At 33.6% G+C, this 24,396-nt stretch overlaps 3 protein-coding genes across 3 annotated transcripts; 1 reads left to right on the top strand and 2 right to left on the bottom strand.

Moving 5' to 3' along the window:
* The first annotated feature begins 1,769 nt into the window (after positions 1–1,769).
* Positions 1,770–14,409, top strand: LOC136224804 (probable E3 ubiquitin-protein ligase ARI7). The gene is made up of 15 exons (XM_066013226.1): positions 1,770–2,186; positions 3,211–3,335; positions 3,583–3,685; positions 3,785–3,875; positions 4,619–4,791; positions 6,116–6,220; positions 8,142–8,230; positions 9,261–9,368; positions 9,462–9,552; positions 9,679–9,768; positions 10,384–10,431; positions 11,940–12,011; positions 12,156–12,255; positions 12,512–12,638; positions 13,491–14,409. Exons 1-15 carry the CDS (start codon positions 1,998–2,000, stop codon positions 13,639–13,641), a joined length of 1,662 nt encoding a protein of 553 aa, XP_065869298.1. The 5' UTR covers positions 1,770–1,997; the 3' UTR covers positions 13,642–14,409.
* A 291-nt stretch (positions 14,410–14,700) lies between these two features.
* On the bottom strand, positions 14,701–18,011 carry LOC136224805 (calcium-dependent protein kinase 24). Its single transcript, XM_066013227.1, has 7 exons — positions 17,496–18,011; positions 16,607–16,730; positions 16,226–16,522; positions 16,012–16,127; positions 15,759–15,926; positions 15,070–15,309; positions 14,701–14,982 (listed from the first exon to the last, which is right to left on the bottom strand). The coding sequence occupies exons 1-7, from the start codon at positions 18,009–18,011 to the stop codon at positions 14,836–14,838; spliced, it is 1,608 nt and encodes a 535-aa protein (XP_065869299.1). The 3' UTR covers positions 14,701–14,835.
* Positions 18,012–21,183: 3,172 nt separating this feature from the next.
* On the bottom strand, positions 21,184–23,673 carry LOC136221569 (rust resistance kinase Lr10-like). Its single transcript, XM_066008941.1, has 2 exons — positions 22,880–23,673; positions 21,184–22,776 (listed from the first exon to the last, which is right to left on the bottom strand). The coding sequence occupies exons 1-2, from the start codon at positions 23,598–23,600 to the stop codon at positions 21,635–21,637; spliced, it is 1,863 nt and encodes a 620-aa protein (XP_065865013.1). The 5' UTR covers positions 23,601–23,673; the 3' UTR covers positions 21,184–21,634.
* Positions 23,674–24,396: the final 723 nt, after the last annotated feature.

The following is a 24,396-nucleotide window of genomic DNA, read 5'->3' as shown; positions in this document are numbered from 1 at the left end:
TATTAGACGCTTACAATCTCCTTGTCTAGAAAATTGGGAAAAAATAACTTCTTGATAATAATAATAATAATAATAATATAACATAATTTATATTGAAATAAACTTCATTGTAAGTATAATATTCCAATATCTCTTTAATATTTTATTTAATATGTCTCAAACTTCAATGAACAACTATCGTGTGAAACTTTATATCTATTTGTACCAAAATGCATAAAAATAAAAAAATACAATCCATATCAATTAGCTAAACTCAAACTAAAAAAATGAGTGGATTTCAACATGTTCCGAATTAGAAAAATTAATCTAACTTCAATTAAAACTAAAAACTGAGTTCATAAAAAGCCGAAAATCTAAATTTTAGTTAGAGTTAACAATCAAAACGATAACACCTAGGAACATATACTAAAAAAGAATGCAAATATACAAAATCTTTATTTTAGTCATTTTGAAAAATAAATAAATAAAAAAGAAAACATGGATAAGGTAGCGAGAGGTATGGAATCTGGATAACGACAGAAATGGAATTTCATCTCTGAAAGATGAAACTATAACAACGATTGTTTAATAAAAATAAAACAACAACACAATTGAGAAAGCCAAAAATTGAGTTCCTATAAAGCCGAAAATCTAAATTTTAGTTAAGAGTTAGCAATCGAAACGATAACACCTAGCAACATATACTAAAAAAGAATACAAATTTATAAAATCTTTATTTTAGTCATTTTGAAAAAAAAGACAAATAAAAAAGAAAACATGGATAAGGTAGCGAGAGGTATGGAACCTGGGTAACGACAGAAATTGAATTTCATCTCTGAAAAATGAAACTATAACAACTATTGTTTAATAAAAAGAAAACAACAACACAATTAAGAACAAAAATAACTACAACATATGAAAAAAATCGAATAATTACCTTGAGAAACATAAGAATTTCTTGTAATTTTTGACACTTTTGTGTTTTCCGGTTTTAGTTGTTCATGCATCTTCTATTTCTGTCGGATTTCTTCGATTGAAGCTATCAGTTTGGAAAAAAAAGACAAATAAAAAAGAAAACATGAATAAGATAGCGAGAGGTATAGAACCTGGGTAACAACAGAAATGAATCTGAAAGATGAAACTATAACAACTATTGTTTAATAAAAATAAAACAACATAATTGAGAACAAAATAACTACAACATATGAAAAAAATCGAATATTTACCTTCAGAAATATAATACTATCTATCGTGACTAATGAATATAATGGTGGAATACTATCTATCATGCTTTATATAGAAGTTTATTTGTGACTTTTGGATTTCCTTTGCTTTGTGTTTTTTCATCTTCCCGTAACTCTTGCTTTCTTTTATTATTTTAATTAATAGGCTAGTAATTATTTAATATATTATAAATATAAATTTATTATTTTTAATTAATTAAATATTTTTAATCTGATTTTTTACTACGTTGACAACTCATCAAAAAGACCTCTAAAACACATCTTCTCATTTCTCTCTGCTTCCGTAATTATATATAGTATAGATTTCACCGAGATAATTCAGAGTCCAAATATTACCGAATAATTGCTCAATAACACCTTAAGCCATGCATTTTACTATTTCTAACTTTACTTGCATTTGGATTTTCTAAAAGAATAGGGGCAAATTTGGAAAAAAGATATCAAGTAGTGTGTTTTGATAGAAATTGTTTTTACCGTCACTGTCACAGACAGCTGAAGAGCTCTCTGTACATTCACTTTCTACGTTTAATCTCTCTTCCAGCCTTTTCTTCTTTTTCGTCTTGTCTTATAAATATTCCTTATTTATTGATAAAGAAAGCCAAAGCAAAAATTTTAATTTTAACGAAATCACTTCAACAAAAAACAAAGTCTCAATTGATTCTTGTTTGATAATTATTTTCTTCGATTCCGATTCTTTCAGATTCCTTCCTCCCAAGCAGCTTCGAGTCATCGTATTTGTTTAGGGTTTTCGAATTATTGGCCTCTGCTTCGGATATGGATTCTGAGGACGATTTAATGGATGCCAATGATGTTGATTCCTTGGATGATGACTTCTACAGTGGCGACATGGAGGAGGATTACTACACCGATGGCAATGGCGATGATGATGAAGATGGACCTGACTATGACTTCATGGCCGAAGCCCCCGATGATTCCGATGATTCCCTGTTGGGACGATCTCAGGTGTTTTTCTAAACTTATTTAATTTCATCGGTGGACTATTTTTTATGAGAATTTAGGAAAATTATGCTGTATCCTTTTGGTTGTTGAGAATTTAGGAAATTTTGTTTTTATCATTAGCGTAACAGTAGTTAATTAATTGTGTTGCATTTTGATTGTTTGATTATATGGACTCTTGTTGACTGTATTTGGAGAAACGAAGTGTTCTGATTTTCTGGTTCTGAAATATTTTTTTTTGTTCCTGATACTCTTTTGATGCTGTATACATTTTGCCTCTCCTTTTGATTCTAACGTGATGGTTTGTTGCAAACGCCAGAGAATTAGTTTGTGCCTTTGCCAATATATTTAAGGAAGTTTCTCAGCATTTTAAACACTTTTTATTGACATTTATATCTCTGTCCTGTTTAACATAACAATTAGGATTAAATTAGTGACTATACGTATATTAACATATCTTTAGTATTCTTCCCCCCTAAATATATGAATATCATCTTAGCATGTTCAAGAATTTCCACGGCCAGCAGTCCCACCCATAAGGTGCAAACCATCCGTGAAAGGGAATAGTCACTGCTGCCGGCGGTGGATACCCTTACGAACCAAAAAAAACATTATAAATAATAATTTTAAGCATCATATGTTTTATTTTTATAATTTAGAAATAATTTGATATAAAATATGAAATTTGGACAAGAATTGTTTTTGCAGCTAAACAAATTTATTGTTATATAGCATAATCAAATTAAAATGAGCTTTTAGAATGATTGGATTTTGGGTTTTCCAACAGCCATCACGAAGAGATTATTTAACTTTCCAAGTGTGTAATGCTAGTTGTGAAGGGTCGAATATCTAGCACCTAGCTGTCACTAGCTAAACAAAACATCCAGTAGGAACATGCATGGGCTTCCTGTGTTTGTTTGAATCAAGCTAATATTATCATGGGAGATTACTTTTTTTTTTTTTTTATCGATTTGTTTACTTTGGTTCTTTGTCTATTGTAGTTTTTGATTTCAATATAATTTCTTTTCAGCAAAGTTTTACCGTCTTAGCGGAAGAAGATATTCATAAACGCCAGGAAGACGATATCATGGGAGTATCTGACGTTCTTTCCATATCAAAATTTGATGCAAGCATCTTACTTCGTTGTTATAATTGGTATTATTAGTCAATTTTTTTTTGGAACTGGTTTTACTTTATGGTTTGGTAATTTTCTCTGTCATAAAGTTTCATGTCTAGAAAATATTGTTGTTTACACTTTTTCTTAGTGAAAATGTTTAATATGTGAATTATATGAAGAAACTTATGGCAACTTGTGCATAATGCAGTGCCACATTATTTTAGGGATGCATACTAAAGAATCATTTTTAGTTTCCTGGATTTCTGATGGTTGTTGGCCTTGTAGGAATGTTGGTAAGGTGCATGATGAATGGTTTGCTGATGAAGAGGCAGTCCGGGCATCTGTTGGCTTGCTGAAAAAGCCAGTAGTTCAATTTTCTGCCAGAGAAGTAAGTCCTTCTACCATAGTATTGTTTCGTTTTGCAACTCATCTGGTCCTTATAGTATTGTCATCCTGCTTCTGCTTAATCTTGTGTTTGTATTAGCAGCTTACTTGTGGGATCTGTTTTGAATCATTTCATCGTGATAAGATTACTTCAACTGCTTGTGGCCATCCCTTTTGTGGGACATGCTGGTCAGGTGTGTCTCCTCTAGCTTTATCTTATGTTCAAATTCAGAGTTTGATTTAAAACTTATTTTGATAAAATTTACACTATCTGGTTCTAATGATAGGAAACATCTTGAAGTTGCAACATATATTTCTATAAGTTACCTCCACAGTTGGTTAGGGGCATATCCTTTTTGGTTTCTAGTTGGAAATGCCTAATTGTGTCGTGTTCTGTTTGCATGTAAGAAGCTAGTTCTGAGTTGGGGTTATTATGGAATATATGTAGAGAGTATTTGAGGAGCTCCTTGCTTATTCTGTAGAGTGTAGCCAGCAGATTGAGCTAATTTTAGTTCTTGTTTATATTGTTTAATTTTCGCCAAAATACTGGATATACATCTATTTATATCCCTGTGCTCTTTGGAGTTTGTGAATGAAGAAAAATCCTTGAAAGTTCAATGCCATTGTCTGATTAGGAACAGTATGTTATTTTGAGCAGCTGTTATCTTTGTTCTTGACTTTACCTTGGAGAATTTGTTGCATCTTCCTTAATTATCATAAAATTTTGTTACTCATTAGAAGTAAATAATGGTTTTGGTTTGAAGTATTTAGAAACCCAGGTTACGTGGCAGTAGTTTTTCATTATTTTGACAAGATAAAAGCAATCAATGGATATCAATACTTATTGTCATGTTGGATCCTTTTATCATCTTCTTAACCTGTCTGTCATGATCTTTATTAACCTTTTGTCATATTTTTTTTTTTTTTCCGAATCTAGGTTATATCACTACAGCCATTAATGATGGCCCTGGATGTTTGATGCTGAGATGTCCTGATCCATCTTGTCGAGCTGCTGTTGGTCAAGACATGATCAGTTCATCGGCTTCTAATGAAGATAAGAGAAAGTACTCTCGTTATCTTCTGAGGTCCTATGTTGAAGATAACAGAAAGGTGTTTCAAGAATTTGAAACCCCAACCAATGTTTTTGATATTCTATTTAATGCTTAATTTGTGTGTTGAACTTTGCATGCAGAAATCAAAAGTCAGGAAGTCGTTTTTTAGGATTGCAAGTGGTGTTTTTTAGATTAATCCCAATTGTTTGTTATCGTGTTGACTGCTTAGACATGTTTTGTGAAAAATTCTCCAGCACTCAAATGGAAGCTGTGAGAGGTTCTAAAAGTAACTAGTCTAGAAAGACACAAGATCATGGTTCAGTTTAGACGTTTATCTAGTTGTCTCTTATTCATTGTACTCTGAGATTGATTTATTTATGTTTTTAATGAACCAAGAAGAGGCAATAAGGTCTTTGGTCAAAGGTTTTATTCATAAGATGCAGATGTAGGCATGTAGCATATACCTAATTTACATGACATTGTAGGAACATATGAATGTTACTTCTCTTAATAATGGTAAAAATATTCACCCAGATCTTTTCCTTTGATCTGGGACATCCTTGAAATTATGATTGTGGGTGATTGAAGATGCATATTAGGGGTAGCATTTAGAAGAGAGGTTCTGAAAGTAACGCAGTCTGGAAAGACACTGTATACATATCATTTTGGAAACATAAGAAATTTTATTTGATCAAATTCCTATGCTTATAAATCATTTAATAGGGATAACTTCAATCCAGTGGACTACAAGAGCAGTTCTATGAAGTTGCAAATTTGATTTTAAATTACTCAAATGCCGTTTTGTTAAAAGTGATGAGATTTCTGCCAATAACTATAAATGCACTTCAAAATATCTCTGTAAATATGAAAACTATGAATAGATTCGGTTCATTTTTCTTTTGTATTGAACAACTGAAGCATGCAAAATTTCATTGAAGTCACAGATTTTGATGAATTCAATTGTTATTACTTCCAACGGCAAGAATGCCTTTCACATGTTTCTTTTATTCCATAAACATACATATCTGTCCTATTAATTTGCCTCTGTTTATGTTGTTGGTATGATTTTAATTTCAAGAGGAATTCACTGATACTTTTTGGAAGAGAAAACAAGCTGTGAGACCCTCCTTGAAAACAATATTTTGCCATATCAAGACTTTTATTCCTTTTCTCTCTGTATGTGCATGCTTTGCTTGCCTCCACCTCTATATGTGTACGATTTGTGGACTGAAATTAGTTTATTAGGAATTCATTGATCATTGGTTATAAAAGAACAAAAAGCTTATTGAGCTACATGATTACTGTGTCTTCCTCTTGACTTGGTCGGTTTGGGAGAATTATCTTGTTTACATATTTTCTTTTCATTTCTTGAATACATTTAGACCAAGTGGTGTCCTGCTCCTGGGTGTGAGTATGCTGTTGATTTTTCTGCTGCTGGTGGAAGCTTTGACGTTTCATGCAAATGTGCCTATAGCTTTTGCTGGAATGTAAGTTTTGTTATAGTGCTCATAGGCAATATATTGTATATCGTTATTTCTAGTTTTCACTATTGATATTTATCTGTGAGTAAAATGGAGATATTAAAAAATATTGCCATTTGCCAGTTTGCCTTTTTGATATTTTACTCATTTTTTTTCACTAAGTCTGTTAAAAATATCATTATATTGCAACTGATTTATGGAATTTGTTGGCATGAATTGAAAATTAATGCCAGCATTTTCATTTTATTATGATTGTTCAATGAGGATTTCAACTATGGGAAAGTCCAAAAATAAGGATATCATACATTCAGCCAAATGTACTGGATTTATTACGACCACCCTAAAAAATTTAAGATCTGAAGATGCTCAGTGATCAATGGTTGGTTGATGATGTCCTAAAAAATCTTCTAAAATCAAGAGGCATTCTTTTGCCTCTGCTTATTTCCTTTTTGTTTGAATATTGTCTAACATTGTCTTATCTTGAAGTTTATTTGTGAGTGCATCACTGCTGTTAGAATCTTACGATTCATGATTCGAATTGTACATTCGATTCAGCTTTATTTCGAGCGGAATCTGTAGGGTGAATCTAAATTGTAACAGAATCTTATGATTCGCAATTCAAATCATACGATTTGATTCGATTCAGCTCTATTTCGAGTCGGATCTTCATCATTGTTCATCAAAAACTTCAACAAGACTAACTACTAAAATCCACTATCCTCTAGTCCCATAGTTATTAAAGCCGCAAGGCGCACTAAGGCGCAAGGGGGGTCCTGGACCCTTGGCGCAAGGCGCAACTTAAGGCGCGCGCCCGAGCGACTCGAGGCGCACAAAAGAAAAAAAATTCATAAATTCATAATACTAGTCACAAATAATCACAAATAGTCAAATAACAACAATAAAACCATAAAATGCATGAGTTAAGTACTAAGGCATGAGTTAACTACTGCGATATGTGGAGTAAAAACTGTCGAGCTTTGTCTGTCTCTGCTTTTCTTTTATTTTCTGAACTTAAAAAACCCTAAAATACCCTAACCCTAAAATACCCTCAACCCTAAAATACCCTAAATTACCCTAAGGTAGACAAGGCGCGCTAAGGCGCGCGCCTTGCGCCTGGCTTAAGGCGCACTAAGGCGTGCGCCTGGCTTAAGGCGCACTAAGGCGTGCGCCTGACTGACGGCGCCCGCCTTTGGGCTCCAGAGGCGCTAAGGCTAGAGCCTTAGCCGAGACACGCCTTTAATAACTATGTGTCTATTTCCAATTGTTATTTATCAAGTTATCAAGTCAAACTAGTTTCATTCTATCATTATCAAGTTGACAACAAAGCAAAAACAGAGTCGGAAGCTCAAACTCTCCATCTCCACTAAGTTATTAGTATTACACAGAGTCCTCTTTGTGAATTAGTTTTATTAGGATTGCATTTGCATTAGATTTGAATTGTAAGTACTTGGTTGATATGATTTTTCTTTTTGACATTAAAATTGCATTTCTAGAGTAATATTTGATAAGATTTTGAGTTGAACATTGTGAATATTTTATTTTTTATAATATTATGAAGTTGAACTGAATCTTATGATTCCATTCACGAGTCACAATTCACAAAATGTGGATTTCTATTCACTATTGGAATCTCGATTTGATAACAGGGTGCATATATATCTACAGTAATCCTTTATCTGTCAAATTTTTACATATTAATAGTTAGGTGTCGCAATTTTTTTCATGAAGGCAGTAAAGGTGGTAGTTTACATTTTTTGGATTTTTTTTATGATTTTTTACACTTTCAGCATAAATTTTCAGATTTTCAATCATACTCTCACAGTTCTTTTTAAATCTATATCTCCATAGATTTAATAAATTGTTATGTGTTTTAGTATTATGATTTTCCTTATGAAACTAAGTAGCAAGTGCCATTGGGTTATTGCAGTGCACGGAAGAAGCTCACCGTCCTGTGGACTGCGGAACTGTGTCAAAGTGGATTTTAAAGAACAGTGCAGAGTCTGAGAACATGAATTGGTAGATGATATCTTTATACAATTAAATTGTTCTTGGGATCACCTTTATTTACTTTTGAGTGGCTTGTTTCCTTTGTCTTTTTTGCTGTGATAATTTTTGGGCATAAGTATTGTGGTTTTGAAGTTCGGCTTTACCTTGTGCATCTGAGCTATATACTCTTGACTTTCCTGGTGACCTTAGTTGGATGGTGAAATTCTTTTATTGATATATTTATCTGCTACACTTTTTAATTTATAAAGTGTAAGCGATTAGTAGGATTACCTGGATCCGCATATTGGCACAGAATTCTGATTGATACTATTGTAATTATCTGTAGTTGTGATGAAATATGTTATCCAAAAAACTCAGTAACACTCGGTCTTCTGTATATTCTTGATTCTCCAGTGATCTTATTTCTTATTTACGTCAAATAATGGTAGGATGTATTATCAGTACTTTCTTTATACTTCTGGAGGAGGTTAATGTTTGTCCAAATCTATAATCCCATTAATCATGTTTCTATTGGTAAAGCAGTAGTTCAATAATATGTTGATTGAGGTTGGTCGTTAGCAATTTCTTGTTATTTGTATGATGCAAGGAGGAATACGATGTCGAATAAATTTCAGTATAAAATAAGCAAATATCATGTTGTGGATTAATCAGCTTTGTCTCTGATTATCAAGTGATGTAGATGTGCAGCAGTCCTTCTTGCAAACTGTTGTCCATGTGCATGTATATGTGTAAACACATATAGACATTCTAAATTAGCGAAGAGGTTATCAAAGTTCCTTGTAGTCGTACTTGTTAGATATAAATTATTTTTTTGTATTTGTGGGTAATAGGAACTTGGAATATGTGGATGTTTATATACTTGTTTCCTGAACTTTTGTAGCTAGTGCTCATCTATGAATGTCAAATTGCTCCTTATTATTGCTAATGGCTTTCTATAAATGAACATAAGCATTTGTATAATTGTGGGAAGGTTTATATGTTGTGTAAATGCCTTGATCTTTTACTTCATTATACTAATTTTAGTTCATATGACTTGCAGGATACTCGCCAATTCTAAGCCTTGTCCAAAGTGCAAGCGACCAATTGAAAAAAACCAAGGGTGTATGCACATGACATGCACGCCACCTTGTAAATTTGAGTTTTGCTGGCAAGTTTTGTATTTTCATCTGATACTTGTATTAGTCAATGTGGGCTTTGTCGATGGACTCAGTTAGTTATTAGTATCAATGTGGAAATGCAGGTTATGCCTTGGTGCTTGGACAGATCATGGTGAGAGGACTGGTGGATTTTACGCTTGTAATCGTTATGAAGCAGCCAAGCAAGAGGGAGCAGTAAGGGCATTGAGAATTAGTCATTTGTTGAATATCATGCTTGTTGTTTCGTTGACTTCTGTGATTAGCAGTGCAAAAGGGTAACCCTGATGAGATGTCTTACAAAATTGATGTTATTGCTTGTAGTATGACGAAGCTGAGAGGAGGCGTGAAATGGCAAAAAATTCTCTGGAAAGATATACTCATTATTATGAAAGATGGGCAAGCAATCAATCGGTATGCACAGTAGTTTTTGTGTCTGTTTCTTAGCTTTATAAGATTATGGTTTTTCCCTGTTTTTATTTGGAAATGTGCATGGTTTGTTGGGCGTGTACTAAGTTGCTAATAGTTTTTGTTTGAATGGAGAGAAGGAATGTACATTTTATATTAATATGGTTCTGATGGTACTTCTGTTGCATTGCATTTTGAAGGATGTTCTACCTTTCTTTTTAAATTTTTCTGAGAACGTATTTCAACTTTGTGTTCACCTTTTTGTTCCAAGGGTGAACCAATGTATCTTTTACTTGTCTGGCTCATGTTTTTTCTCCTGTCAACGAGTTTGGAACTCAAGGCATGCATTTCAATTTTCTTTAATTAATTTGGGAATATATGCCCTTTTTCTATCTCCCTTAATTCCCTTCATTTTTATCATCCTCTTAAGAATGCAGTTTGAAGCTGAAATTATTTGTTTTCTTTAAAGCTGATATTTCTTTTGTTTCTCTTTTCCCTCTTTGAGCTTTTTATGTTTCTTCTCCTACACTTTGCTAATAATTTTAAAATCGTATTTTTTATTTTAATATTCAATGTTGGTATATGCTGTGTATAACTTGACATTGTGGCCTTGTGTGACAGTCAAGGCAAAAAGCTCTTGCAGATTTACAACAAATGCAAAATGTTCATGTAAGTATTCATTTTATTTTGGCATAAAGGCTTATTTGGCCCCCAAAAAAAAGGGCGGCCCGGTGCATTACGCGTCCCTGCTTAAGCGAGGGTCCGAGGAGGGGTCCCACCACAAGGGTGTACTGGGGGCAAGCCTTCCCCTGCCAACCCGTGACCTCTCAGGCCCCTGTGGTATCTAAGACTCGAACCGGTGACCTGGTTATTTGGCCCCTGTGGTATCTAAAATCTATTATTTGCCCCATGTGGTATCATTTGGTAACATTTACCTAGCATCTATTCCCATAGGTGACATCTTAACAATTTGGGTTAAAAGTTAACTGATTTGTTAATTCTTACCACTTGACACAAACGTGACATGTACACGTGACAATGTTTTAATTATTTTTTTTTTCATATAGACTTAATTTGTGGATAAAAAAGAAAAAAAACTAATTCCTTATTTATCCACATATTAAGTCTATATGGAAAAAAAAATTGAAACAATTGTCACGTGTACATGCCACCTGTTAAAAATTATGTCATGTGAAAAAATTAACAAATCAGATAATATTTCATCAAAAATGGGTTTAATGTCATCTATAGGAATACTTCAGGGCAAGTGTTACCAAATGATACCACAAGGCGCAAATGACAAAATTTTGGATACCACAAGGGCCAAATAGGGCTTTAATCCTTTTATTTTTCATCTCAACTTTGTTCTGCAACTTTATATTGGTAAATGAGGTAGTTTATTGAATAGTATCCAATGTACACAAAGTTATTACTTCTGTTACATAATGGCTTTTCATAAGGTTGTGCATTTGTGCTCTTATGGATGCATATGAAGTAATTCTTGGAATTGATAGATTGAAGTAAATTTTATGTGATCTTTTATGCAATATTTTGTTATAAAAAAATCTTTTGATCAAAACACTTTTTCCCTAATAATTTTCTAGTCATTGGCATTTTTCTACATGCAATGGGATTGGTTCAAATCTGCATTTCTTCAGTAAGAATGTTGTGAAGAGATGCTCTAGATATTAATTGTGGATTGTTGTAATATCTTGGAAGTTGTGCTCTTGGTTAATATTATGATAGAACTTTAAGTCGATTGCAGTTATAGTTGAAGGGCTGAGATTATCTCTTGCGGTGAACCCTGGGTTGGTCATTTATGCAATAAGAAATGACCTGATACCCTTCATGAGACTCTTTGGACTAGTTAAACGTAGAATGCTTTGTCAACCAGTTTCTTGTATATGGCATACTCCTCACTTTCTCTCCATCTTTGTTGCATACATCAGCTCTCATATGCATGTTGCTATGCATAATTTTATGAGTCACCTGTACCTTAGATGCCACTAGATGATAAATTTATTCTTTCAGGGGATTCAGTGGGTCTCATTAAAATTTGTCTTTCAAGAATATTGTGAATTGCATATACCATTTTATTCATTTAGGCTATGAGGTTATTGTGATAGTATTGGGAGTTCTTTTAATTCTGGGGCTGTTATTTTTCCTCTGTGTTTCAGCTGGAGAAACTAAGTGATATACATTGCACGCCTGAATCACAGCTTAAGTTTATCACTGAAGCCTGGCTACAGGTAAATTTAAGTTATGTTATTTGATCCACATGAGAAAGATAAAAGACCACTAGTTAGAATTGTGTGGTTCTTCATTAAAGAACTAGAGAAAGAAGAAAAAGCCCATGGTTTTGTTGATATGTATTTCTTTTCTTCTGTTCACAGATAGTTGAATGTAGGCGAGTTTTAAAATGGACTTATGCATATGGATATTACTTACCTGAGCTTGAGCAAGCTAAGAGACAGTTTTTTGAGTACGTGCAAGGTATGTATCCTCGAGCATTTAGAAAGGATGGTGTGAGAAATAGTATGTTTCTTGGAGTGTTTTTACTTGCTCACTTAGTGCAATCTCCACTCTCCATACAAATGGATTGGGTATGATGTTGGTCAATCCATTTAGAAATATTAGCGGGTAGCTGAGTTCAGAAAAAAGAAATAGAGAAAAAGGACTACATTTGAATTGTCTAATTTCTGTTTCACTAACCATTCTGATAGAATAATGTTTGTGGCTGTTTGTTCAGGTGAGGCTGAATCGGGCTTGGAAAGGCTTCACCAATGCGCAGAGAAGGATTTAGTACAGTTCCTCAACGCTGAAGGCCCCTCAAAAGAATTTGATGATTTCCGAACAAAATTAGCTGGATTGACCAGGTATCTGATGCAATTATGTGTTGATGTTTAAATTATAGTTCTGATGTACAAGCTATTTGTTTAGGGGCTGAACTCTCTTCTTTTGAAGATTCTTATCTCTCCCTACTTTTTGAGACCAATTTTTTTGGCCTGGTCCATCCTTGCAGTTAAACAACTGTAGTAGTTTTTCAAACACTTTAAGAATAGTTTCCAAGAGGATCTGGTATGCAACATCTTATTGAGAAACTGGAGTTATAGATGTATAATAGAGGAAATGTGAAAGCAATGCATGCAAGGAGTTGACTTGCAAAGCCCAAATACATGTTAAAATAAAATTTTGTTCAAGTAACCACTCAGTTCATATATTTATTATTTATGATAAATAAAAGATTTACTATTTATGAGATAATTTTTAAATAATTTAATTTTATTAAGAATCTCCTGATATGTTTGGACTATTTTCGATGTCATTGGCAATGGGTTTTTGACCTTGTTTTCGCATAGGTACTTTTATCCTTTCGGCAAAAAACTGGATGAAGTTATGGACCTGTAGATTCCATTTTGTGATGTTGGCTTTATATTTATTATAATGTAATTTTTACTTTTTTTTGTTTTGTTTTGTTTTGGTTTGGTTTTCTGTTTTTGAGTTATTATTGCCGCTATAGATAACTCCTTTCTCATAGATCATATTAATTAAGCCCCATAATTCTCATCTCCTGTCTACCACTGGAACATTTTGTTAAAATGATTCTACACTTCTCCAAATCTTGAATGGGCTAATGTTTTGACAAGCATGTGTAGTGACTTCCACCTGTTTGTTTCAGAAATTATCATTATAATGGTTTTAAAAGCATTACATTTCTATTGTTACAGTGTGACGAAAAATTACTTTGAGAATTTGGTTAGAGCACTAGAGAATGGGTTGGCAGATGTGGACTCTCATGGTACTTGTAGCAAGGCAATAAGCTCAAAAAATGCAGGTGTCAGTAAGGGGAGAGGTGGTAGGGGAAAAGGGAACAGTTGATCTAGCGATTCCAATAAAACGACGGATGATTATTATAACTCTTCAAGATCCAAGTCTTCTGCCATTTTCCAGGTATGCTGCTACAGCTGTTTAAACTTCTAGACCTTCTGTTGGTGGGGGTCAACTAGGAACATACATACATCTCCCAGGAAATTAAAAATCATGTGGTGATTTTGGAGGGTTCTTTTGTATTTAAACGTTTGGTGGCTCATCTTTTTCCTGAGGCTGCTTATTGTGTGCATGGTAAGTAGATATATATAAAAGGAGGCTTCATCTGTAGAAATCCCTCGTGTTTCTGGAGACAAGCACCAAGTATGGTGTGCTGTACATAGTTTATCTATTAATATGTTAAGTTTCTCTAACATCCTTCCGTCACTAAATATACATAACTAGTTATCATTGGTGAACGCAAATGTGCGTGCTTGTGAAATAATAGATGTAGGTCCAACCGACTGCACAATGAACGTCTTTTCCCTTGTTTTATGTAGTGTCATTTCAGAACCTTTACCTTTGTTTAGTTTCAGAACCCTTGGAACTTTCTATAAAATGAACATGTTACTATTGTTCGTCTAATATTGCTATAAACCGCCTTTTTTAAGGCTTTCATACGGATATAGAACTTCAAAGTGTTGTTTATTTGGATAGTTTGTCCAAGATGTGAAGTTTTGAACACTTTTCTGGTGGCAATTGTACTTTGCCAGGCTGTAAATTCTGATTCTGATGTAAGATATGTCTTTAATAGGAAATGCTCTCCGCTTTCTTCTTTCATGTTTCTCTTTTTTTGTTATTATTTAATTAGCGAGTCATATGACTCCTTACATGTGTTACAACCCTTCCTGCATTAGGTACATTTTGAGGTGAATATAGCCTATAAATTATAAGTATTATAAACTCTTACACTCTAACATTGGCTTGATTTGATATTGATAACTTAAAAGATATAATTGGATATGAGAATATTGAATAATATTGAGCAAAAGATGTCAAGAATTTAAACATATACATTACCGTTTAAAAAAAATCATGAATATATCTAACTTCTAATACCTGAATTTCAAAAGCTAATATGATTTTCTTGAGAAAGAAAATAATATACAAAATGTTGTGAAAATCAAAACCGAAACTGTTAACCCCAATCAATTATCTTTTTCTTTTTTCTTTTGAATATTAAGGCAATAGCAGCAGAAAGTTAGATTATGCTTTAAGGGCTGTGGATCCATTTTTGAGTATTTTGACACTCAATGCATTGAATAATACTCTTGAATATTGACGAGAAGCCATTTTCCAATCCATTCCATTTCTCATCATTGATTTGAATTCTTCGTAACTTATTCGACCGTCCTGTGTATTCCAAAACAAATAACAATTTGATTTTATTTTATTCTGTAAAAGCATTTAATCTAGAAAATAGAAGAATGAATGAATTACCCGATCAAGATCAACATCAGAAATGATGTCTTGAATGACTTGCTTAGAGTTGAGATCAATGTTTTTGTCATTTAACATGACGTGTTCTAATTCATCGAACTCTATGTAACCTGTTTTGTTTTGATCAAAGTAATTGAAAGCGCGACGAAGACTCTCTTCGTTGTCTCCAATCCTTATCATATGTACTGCCATTGTCACAAACTCCTCCATGCACAGTGCCCCGTTTCCATCCAAGTCCGCCTTCATTTTTTCATACAAAACTTATTGTTAGTAAATTCTTCAAATCTTCAAGAAAAGATTCAAGATTCATTGGCAGAGAGTGTTTGCGATGCTTTCTGATGATCTATGAGCGTTCGATACAAAGCTTCTCTAGAATTTTTCGTATTTTTTGGCAATTAGTGGATGTTCAACCCCGTAACTCCTCAACTACTAATAAACTCCACAAAAAAGATCAACGTACCAGTCATTTTAAGCAAAAAAAAAAAAAAAATCTCGATACCCTAATCATTTGATATTCAATCAAATATTCGCCACTTCTACAACTGGATGTGGAAAAACCGAACATTTGTTTCGATTAAGGAGTATATTTTCATTATTACTATCATGTATAATGATTTATAAATTCATTAATTTGTGAATATTGTTGATAAAAAACACAAAAAAAAAAAAAAAAAAAGAAAAAAACTTACAGCTTCCATTAACAATCGAACATCAGGATCAGGAAGAGGATGAGAAATCTGTCGGAGGCCACATTTGAGTTCATCAAATGAAAGGTATCCATTTTTGTCCGTATCCATCAAATTAAATGTATCTTTTATCTTATCTATTTCATCATGCGTCAAATTGTTTGCTACAATCTGAAATTAAATTAAATTAACCTTAATTAATCTTCACTTTCACTCCCCAAAATTAACATTATTTAATCAACTAATTAAAACTTACACTAAGAACCTTCTTCTTGAACTTGTTCATCAATGAAAACTGTTTTATTTTTGTTGCCACATTTTCTCCAAGATTGATGTTAGGAGCACTTTTTGCATTTCGGATCCATGGATGCTCTTAATTTCATCAAAACACATACATTTTGTTAATCATATGTTCAATTACATCTCGAGTTCGAATCATAAAGTAGGTAGAAAACTTTAATTATACTTACCAAGAGCTTCTTTAACTGTCAAGCGGCTATAAGGATTTGCATCAAGCATGTCTTTGACTAAGTTCTTAGCATCTTGAGAAATCATGTTCCATGGTTCCCTTGTTAAATCTAGATCTCCTCCAATTATAGCATGTGCAATTCCTTCTTCAGTTTCTGCCCAGAAAGGGGGAACACCACAAAGCAAGATATAGAGAATGACACCAGTGCTCCAAACATCAACTTCTGCTCCATAATTTCTTCTTAGAACCTCAGGAGCCATGTAATATGGACTTCCTACTATTTCACTGAATCGCTGCCCTGAATCTTAATATATAATTCCTCAATTTCATTAGTTAATTTCAGGCTTGTATATTATTATATATGTGTATATAATGTATTTACCATGTTCATAAAATATGGAGAGCCCGAAATCAATTGCTTTTAAGTCTGAGTCTTCGCTTTCATCTACGAACAGGAAGTTTTCAGGTTTCAAGTCCCTGTGGATTACTCCATCGTCATGACATACCTGCAAATGAATTAAACATATATAAAAGTTCATAAAAAAGGCATTAATTTTCAGCAAAATTAGGGCTGTAAATGAGTCGAGCGGCTCGGTATTCCTCTCAATAAAAGATTGACTGTATTCGGCTTGATTTATAAACGAGTCGTGCTTGAGTACGGCGAAACTCGGCTTGAAAGCTCGTGAATAGGTTCGATTATAGATTTATGAACAAACTCGATTATAATGTTCATAAACACGCTTGTGTGCAAGCTTGGTTCGATTATTTCTTAATAATAATATTTCTATAAAACGGGAAATGTAAAACAACGTAGTTTTGTGTAAACTTTAGTTTTTGTAGGTTTCAAAACTACATAGTTTTGTGTTAAAAAATGTCAAATGAACATAATTATGAGTTGTTGGCGAGTGAATTTCATTAATAGAATTAACGAGTTGATTGTGAACAAGCTCGCGAGCAGTTCACGATCAGGATGTTGAATTTAAGCTTGTAAATTTTCTAGCGAGCCGAGCATGACTAAAACTCTGACATTTTCTTACAAATGCAACAAAGTTCTTACAGTTTTCATATAACCCTACTAAACATATAACAATGTTCTTTTTGAATGGTTAGGTATGCAATTTCAAATGGATATAAAATGAAGTAATTCACTTTTAACCGAGTTTGATATCCAATGCTAATTATCTTATTAACTATCGACTTAATATGCGTGATTATAATTAAACGGGGACTTAACGCCTCAAACTTATTAAACCGTAACAAAGTGAAATTACCTTAACAACCTCCAAAATGGTCTTAGTAACCATAGCAGCAGCACGTTCTGTATAATAACCTTTAGCAACAATCCTATCAAAAAGCTCACCTCCTTCACAAATCTCCATAATAAGATAAATAGCTTCGCTATCTTCAAAAGCTTCTTTATACCTAACAATGTTTGGATGTTTAGGCAAATGTCTCATAATCTCAACTTCTCTTCTAACATCTTCAATATCAATTTCTGTCTTCAATTTTGCCTTTGATATTGTTTTACAAGCATACCATTTTCCTGTCTCAATCTCTTGACATTTATATGTAATTCCAAATTCACCTCTTCCCAATTCCTTCCCAAATTCATACTTTTCTGTTATGTTATCTCCTTTTGGCTCATTAATCACATTCTCAATTAATAACTGGAATGATCTCGGCGAGCTTAACCCGAGTTCCGAGAAGGCTCTCGGCCGGTTATCCAAGTGTAACTTCCTTGATATTATTCGACCTGCCTTTAAAGGTCCTGAAATGCAGCCTCCCATAGGATGAAAATGTTGTTTTTTCTCGTTTTTCACGTTTTTTTTTTCTTCTATTTCATGGGATATGGTGAAAATGTCCTTGATTGGGGTTTTCTTGCTTATGTTTTGTTTTCTGTATTATGGTTTCTCTTTTTCTTCCTTTCTATTTCATGGGATATGGTGAAAAAGAGAGGAAGAAAGAAATTAAGTTTTAGAGAAACAAAGATGGAAATGAAGGAGAAAATGACTGATTTTCAGGAAGAAATGGGAGAGTATAATGAAGTTGGTTATTTTTTTTAACAAATTAAATATAGAATTATTGTTGTCCTTCCATTTTATTGAGGGTATCTAGCTAGTGCCAAGTATATACATCTATATATTTTGCTGTTTTATTGAACTAATTGTAGGCTAAAAATATATTGTGGTAAATATATGGTAACTTATTTTGTTCTCAAGAAAAATAAATCATACTTGGTAACAAAGAATATATATACAATATAAAAGCATCACGAGGTTTCTGATTTTTCAGAATTTAATAGGTTGAGTCATTTGTTCTTTTATTTTAACACGTTAGATTCATGATCAAATTATACTCATGTTTGCCAAATTAGTTAGTTATAAAAATCTAATTACGTTGTGTTACTCTAAGTTATGGTGTGTTAATTAAGTTTCATTAAATTACATTACGTTACGTTACTCTAAGTTACTTTACGTTCTGTTACGACAAGTTACGCTAAGTTAGGTTATGTTACATTAAGTTACTTTACGTACATTACATCAAGTTACGTTACGTTTAGTTAAGTTACGGTAAATTACATTATATTAAGTTACGTTATGAAAAGTTATGTTTAAAATGTACTCCATAATGTAGATATCAAGTAAAGTTACGTTACAATAATGCAATTGATATTTTGTGGTTCATTATTTAAACATAATTTACTTAAATTTCTAATTTTACAAAAAAAAAAAAAAAAATCTTAAAATATGTGATACATAAAAATATGATTTTTATCTGAAAACTTTAGCTTTAGACTTAATTTACGTAAAAATATGATATTTTATATACAAATATAAACTTTATCTAAAACCTTTGAACTTTACCTAAAACAATTATTTATCTTCATCCTAAAACCTTTGATCTTTAATATTAATTATTTAATATCAATAGGTTCACAAAAGACGTCATCCTCTCCCTCATAGTCTTCCTCATATCTCTCTATCACATTTGTATTTTGTCTTTTTGGCCCCTCATTAGAACGATGTCCCGACTCGTTGCATTTAAAGCACTTGAAAGAGGTTGATTTAGCATATGGGTTGTTACCCTTTGGAGGTGGTGGTGCCCCCTATAAGGCCTTACATCCCCACTTGGTACTTTGCTCGCTATAGGAGCCTTTGTTCCGCTTGTGCTAGCCGCAGTCTTTCCTTTATCACTTCCTTGGAAGCTTCTCTTCCACCATATGAACCGTCACTTCCAGACCTTCTATAGCAATCTCGTGCCCTTACACTCAATTGGGATTCGGCCTTTAGGGCAAAATTTTGAGCGTCTTGCACCTGGATAACCATTTGAGTCCCAATTATGTCTTGTGTGTTGTACCTTAGGCCTTCGAGATACCGTGAAGTCTTTTGGCTTTCGGTTTTCGATAAGTTTGCTCTTGCCGAAAGCCTCAAGAACTTCGTAGTATATTCGCGCACACTCTTTGCGGCTTGTGAACATCCCTAGTATGAACTATAAATGTATTGCTTGTAGTCGGTGGTAAAAACCGTTCCCTCAACATTGATTTCATTTGTAACCAAAACAGTATCTTCTTTTCTCTTCCCTCGTGTGGTCCCATCAAACTGATGCCTCACTTTTTAATCTATATGCTACCAAACAAACCTTCTTCTCATCCATAATTCCCACATACTCGAAAAACCTCTCAACTTCCCACAACCAATCAAGGAATCCCTCAATGTCTAACTCACCCCCAAATGAAGGCAAATCTATCTTCAAATTAAAAACATCATCCCGATCATAATTGCCAACGTACCCGCCCTTAACATGCATATTATCCACATACGGGTTCCCTTAACAAATTTTTTTTTATGACCAACCACACCATCATTCTCATCATTATCAACATTTTTACCAACTCTATCATGCTCAAACTCATCAAACCCATCACCATCACTATCACTATCCGCATTATGAATGATAACATGGTTAGGTCGTCTTACCTTGGGAGCCATAGGGCCCGATTGTGGTTGAATAAGATTCCGCCTTTGTGGTGGAGAAGGGGGTGTAGATTGTCTTTGCGGTTGGGGTCTAACAACTTCTTCTCGTCTACGGTGAGGACCTCCGACGGGTGGTTGAAGGGAGTTTCTCCCCTCTAGCTTGAAATCTTCAAGAGAGACGACTAACTCCCTCATATCCTCGTGGTGTTTTTTTATTTTGCTCCATAAGAGTCTCTCTAAGCCCTCTTAGACTAGCTTCCACACCTTAAAAACGCTTATCTATGGATTCCATCGCTTCTTGGGGTAGTCGAGGTTGAACCATCACAATAAAAAGTCTACGGAAAGGAAAACAATTCGGCTCTGATAGCAACTGATATAGTTTAATCACGAACAAGTTGATTTTAATGGTAAACAACAAAGATATTTCTTCTCAATCTAAACTTGAAGGACTTAATACCAAATAGGTATGAAAACCTTTGCTCCAAAAGAGTTTTGATAAATGATTCATAAAAAGTTGTTCATCCTTACAAATAATTGGGTTTAAATACCTCCTCTAACATAAAGGTAAAAGACTTAAACACCTTAACCAGGGTTACAACTCATAAAGGAAAGGGTAAGTGTAGGATAGGAATAAGTGGTTAAATGACATTTAGGTTAATATGCCTAAATGGCAAGACATTGATTAATACAATGACAAAATAGTAAATAAGAGAGAGCAACAATTCTGTCAGCCTTGTCCCTTTGTCCTCCTTGCAGGTTAAGTCACCCCACACAATGTGTTGTGTTGTGACACGCCGTGTGGCCCTTGTTCTCCGGCCGCCAAGTTCGTCGAAGGCTTGATCTACACTCCCCCTCCACAAGGTTGCACAACATGACACACCTTGTGAATTACGATGTTGAGTTTCAGGGGCTCAGTAACCAGCCCACATGGCACGTGCACCTCGTGACATGCCGTGTGGGATAAATTTTCACAATCCTTCATATAGCTCTTGTCTTATATGCCGTGTGGCGGATAACACACGTCATGTGAGACTTTTCCCCCTCTTACCTCGACTTCACATTTGAAATGCCCGCATCAGTTATTATCACAATTATAAAAGAAACTTTGTAAATTTTATATATTTATCTAAATTAATAATGTAAAAAGTCCTTTCATGCAATACAAATATTATCAAACCTCTATTACTCATCTATTATTTATTTCTCTTATGTTGATTAGTCTTATCAATTATATATTGTTCAAGACCATAATCCAATAATGAAGAATAGAGAAATAGCAAAATGGTCCAATTAGCATTTAACGACATGAATGAATAACAACACGAAAGTATTAACATACAAATTCTTCATTAAAATAAGATACAAACCCATAAAATGGATATCTACAACAACATGTATTAAGCTATATCTTATGATAAATTATGAAAGATCTATTATTACTCTGTTTCCGAAATGATCTCCAACTCTAGATGAATTCGTTTTCCAGCCTTTTTCGCCTTCTTAGTTGCGGAAGTAGTTGAAGCAAAAGGATTAGGAGGTATCGGTAAATTTTCTCCATCTCCTTCCATAATTTGGATAACAGTTTTCATACAAGGTCGATCTGTTGGATTCCACTGTATGCACCATAGCCCCACGATTGCAAGCTTCTTTGCGATTTTAGCATCTCCTTCTTCTCCAATTTCCAACCTTAAATCTTCTCCTTCTTCCAACAGATTATATATCCATTCCGGAAAATATATTTGCTCGTCATTCTCCTTTTTCTCATCAACAATATTTCTTCCTCCAACCATTTCTAAAATCAACATTCCAAAACTATAAACATCTGACTTAAACGAAACATTCCCGAAATTCCTAGAGAACACTTCAGGCGCCATGTACCCAATAGTTCCTTTAGCGGTTGTCATGGACACTATACTTTGATCCTTACCACACAACTTAGCCAAACCGAAATCAGAAACTTTCGGATTGAAGTCATGATCAAGCAGTATGTTTTGTGGTTTTATGTCGAAATGGAGGATTCTTTGATCACACCCTTGATGAAGATAGTCTATTCCTTTAGCGACGCCAAGAACAATATCATGAAGTCTTTTCCATCCAAGGAAATTGTCCTTTGCATCTGCTGAAGATATGAACTTTTGCAGTGAATCATTTGGCAGATACTCATAAACTAAAGCTCGTCGAAACCCTTCAGCACAAAATCCGACCAGGCGAACCACATTGACATGATGAATTCTGCCAATTGTTCCAACTTCATTGATGAACTCTTCACCATTTGCTTTGGAGTGATTGAGTACTTTAACAGCTACAAGAATTTCATCAGATAACTTTCCTCTGTACGCAGTTCCATAAGCTCCTTGGCCTAATTCATCCTTGAATTGGTTTGTCATTCTCTTAAGATGAGCATAAGAAAATCTTGTTGGCTTGAAAGATTTGTAATCTTCTAAGAACTTTTCAATCTTTGTTTGATAGTCTTTTTTCATTTTGTAGTAGCTATACAGCCTATAGAGCACAACTACTGCTCCAACAAGAAGAATTGAACCCAATGTTGTACTTACTGCTATGAACTTGGTTAATGAGCCTGCAAAATACCAAATTATTACCTCTCAAATTGAATCCAAATCCGAAAATCATATAACCCCCAAATGCAAAGAAATGGGAAAATTATAAAAAACTTCTGTTACCTGGTTTGCCATAGCATTCAGTTTTAAAATTCTTTGTGTTCCTTCGCAATCTACAATACTCGCCATTAGCTTCACAAGATCTACAATCCGGCTCAGACCAACTCAAATTAAGCTTTTTTTGCTGTAATTCGAGATAATCAAAGGGAACATATGAAATATCATTCATCTTAACACAAGACAAAAAATACTCATAGTAACCAACGGTGTCGTTTGAGGGCATCCTATGAACTGGGTGATGATGGACATCTCTTAAACAGTTGACTATTCCAATTTCTGTAGATTCATTCTTTGAAGAGCAATCTAACAATGTGGTGTCATATTGGTCATAAATGTCATGAAAACGGAAAGGAGAAAGAGATGAATTGAAATTTAGAATTTTTCCTGGAGTGCAACCTTGAGAATCATATGCAGAGATGATTTGAGAAGTGTAGTTGATGTTTTTTATGGTGAGGTTCCATGAGGGTGTTAAGTGAAGAATGGTTTGGTTGTTTTGGGAGCAGGAGAGGTCGAACCAGTGTTCGGGATGCCCGCAGTTGTCTGGTTGTTTTCCTTTTATTCTGAACGGAAATCGGACGGATGGTCCGTTTTTTCCACATCTTGATGATGATTTGCAGGTGTTGATGTCTTCTACTAGTCCATGAACATGACTGAATTTGATCACAGAGAAGAAGAAGAAGCAAGAGAAATACAAAACCAGCTTGTCCGATGAGCATTTCATCATTAATCCTATGAAGAACTAAGAAAGGGGTCGTGCTTCCCCAATCCTATATTCTTTAGCTTTTTAGACTTTTTTGTGTTTATGAAAGAAGAGACTTAATATATCATGAATTTTTCAAAAAAAAAAAAAAAAAACCCATTGAGTTTTTAATCAGCCCTTTCAACTTACAGAGAATTTGAACAAATCAAATTGACGGGATATTTTAAACAAATTCAGGTTGTTAATAAGTGTTTAAGCAAGTTTTTGAGCTTAACAAAACACTATTAAAATTAATTAATGCGTTACTTTAAAAAAATTGAAGTGGTTAATACGTCATTTTAAGATAACTAACGAAACACTCTATAAATTTAGAGATCATTTGGGTCTTTAAACAAATTTAGGAGACTTTATATATATATATATATTTTAGAAAAAGAGACCTTATATATTAAACCTATTATAAAATTTAAAATTTACAATTTGATCTAGGATGTCACTTATATAATTGCAAATAACATCCTTTTTACTTTTACTTGAGTATGAATGATGTATTTGTATTTATAAAAACAATATTAATATTTATAATTTTTTTTTTATGTTAACAATCATTTCTACAAATGTCTATGTTGCATTGAAGGTTTCATACTTATCAGAGAGTAGGGGAGTAGGAGAAGGGTGTACAAAGAGCTCTACCACACAGGGCCCCAAATTTAAGAGGGCCCAATTTTTTTTATTATACAAATCTAAACAAATTATTGTTATTATGTGAAACATTAAGTGAATGTCAACTTATCCAGAAAATTAACGCTCTAAGAATTTT

Source organism: Euphorbia lathyris, chromosome 3 (assembly GCF_963576675.1).
Source record: "Euphorbia lathyris chromosome 3, ddEupLath1.1, whole genome shotgun sequence".
NCBI classification, from domain to species: Eukaryota; Viridiplantae; Streptophyta; class Magnoliopsida; order Malpighiales; family Euphorbiaceae; genus Euphorbia; species Euphorbia lathyris.
This window is presented reverse-complemented; position numbering and strand designations above follow the sequence as displayed.

Bases quoted from the DNA above. Each gene is read 5' to 3' on its own strand.
- LOC136224804 (XM_066013226.1), top strand. From the start codon at position 1,998: ATGGATTCTGAGGACGATTTAATGGATGCCAATGATGTTGATTCCTTG. The intron at 3,686-3,784 runs GTAAGTCCTTCT...TTGTATTAGCAG, and splicing joins TTCAATTTTCTGCCAGAGAA to CTTACTTGTGGGATCTGTTT. The intron at 9,769-10,383 runs GTATGCACAGTA...CTTGTGTGACAG, and splicing joins GATGGGCAAGCAATCAATCG to TCAAGGCAAAAAGCTCTTGC.
- LOC136224805 (XM_066013227.1), bottom strand. From the start codon at position 18,011: ATGGGAGGCTGCATTTCAGGACCTTTAAAGGCAGGTCGAATAATATCA. The intron at 15,927-16,011 runs GTAAGTTTTAAT...ATTTAATTTCAG, and splicing joins TCAAGAAGAAGGTTCTTAGT to ATTGTAGCAAACAATTTGAC. The intron at 15,310-15,758 runs GTAAGTTTTTTT...GAAAAAATGAAG, and splicing joins TTCGATTGTTAATGGAAGCT to GCGGACTTGGATGGAAACGG.
- LOC136221569 (XM_066008941.1), bottom strand. From the start codon at position 23,600: ATGATGAAATGCTCATCGGACAAGCTGGTTTTGTATTTCTCTTGCTTC. The intron at 22,777-22,879 runs GTAACAGAAGTT...GGTATTTTGCAG, and splicing joins TGAATGCTATGGCAAACCAG to GCTCATTAACCAAGTTCATA.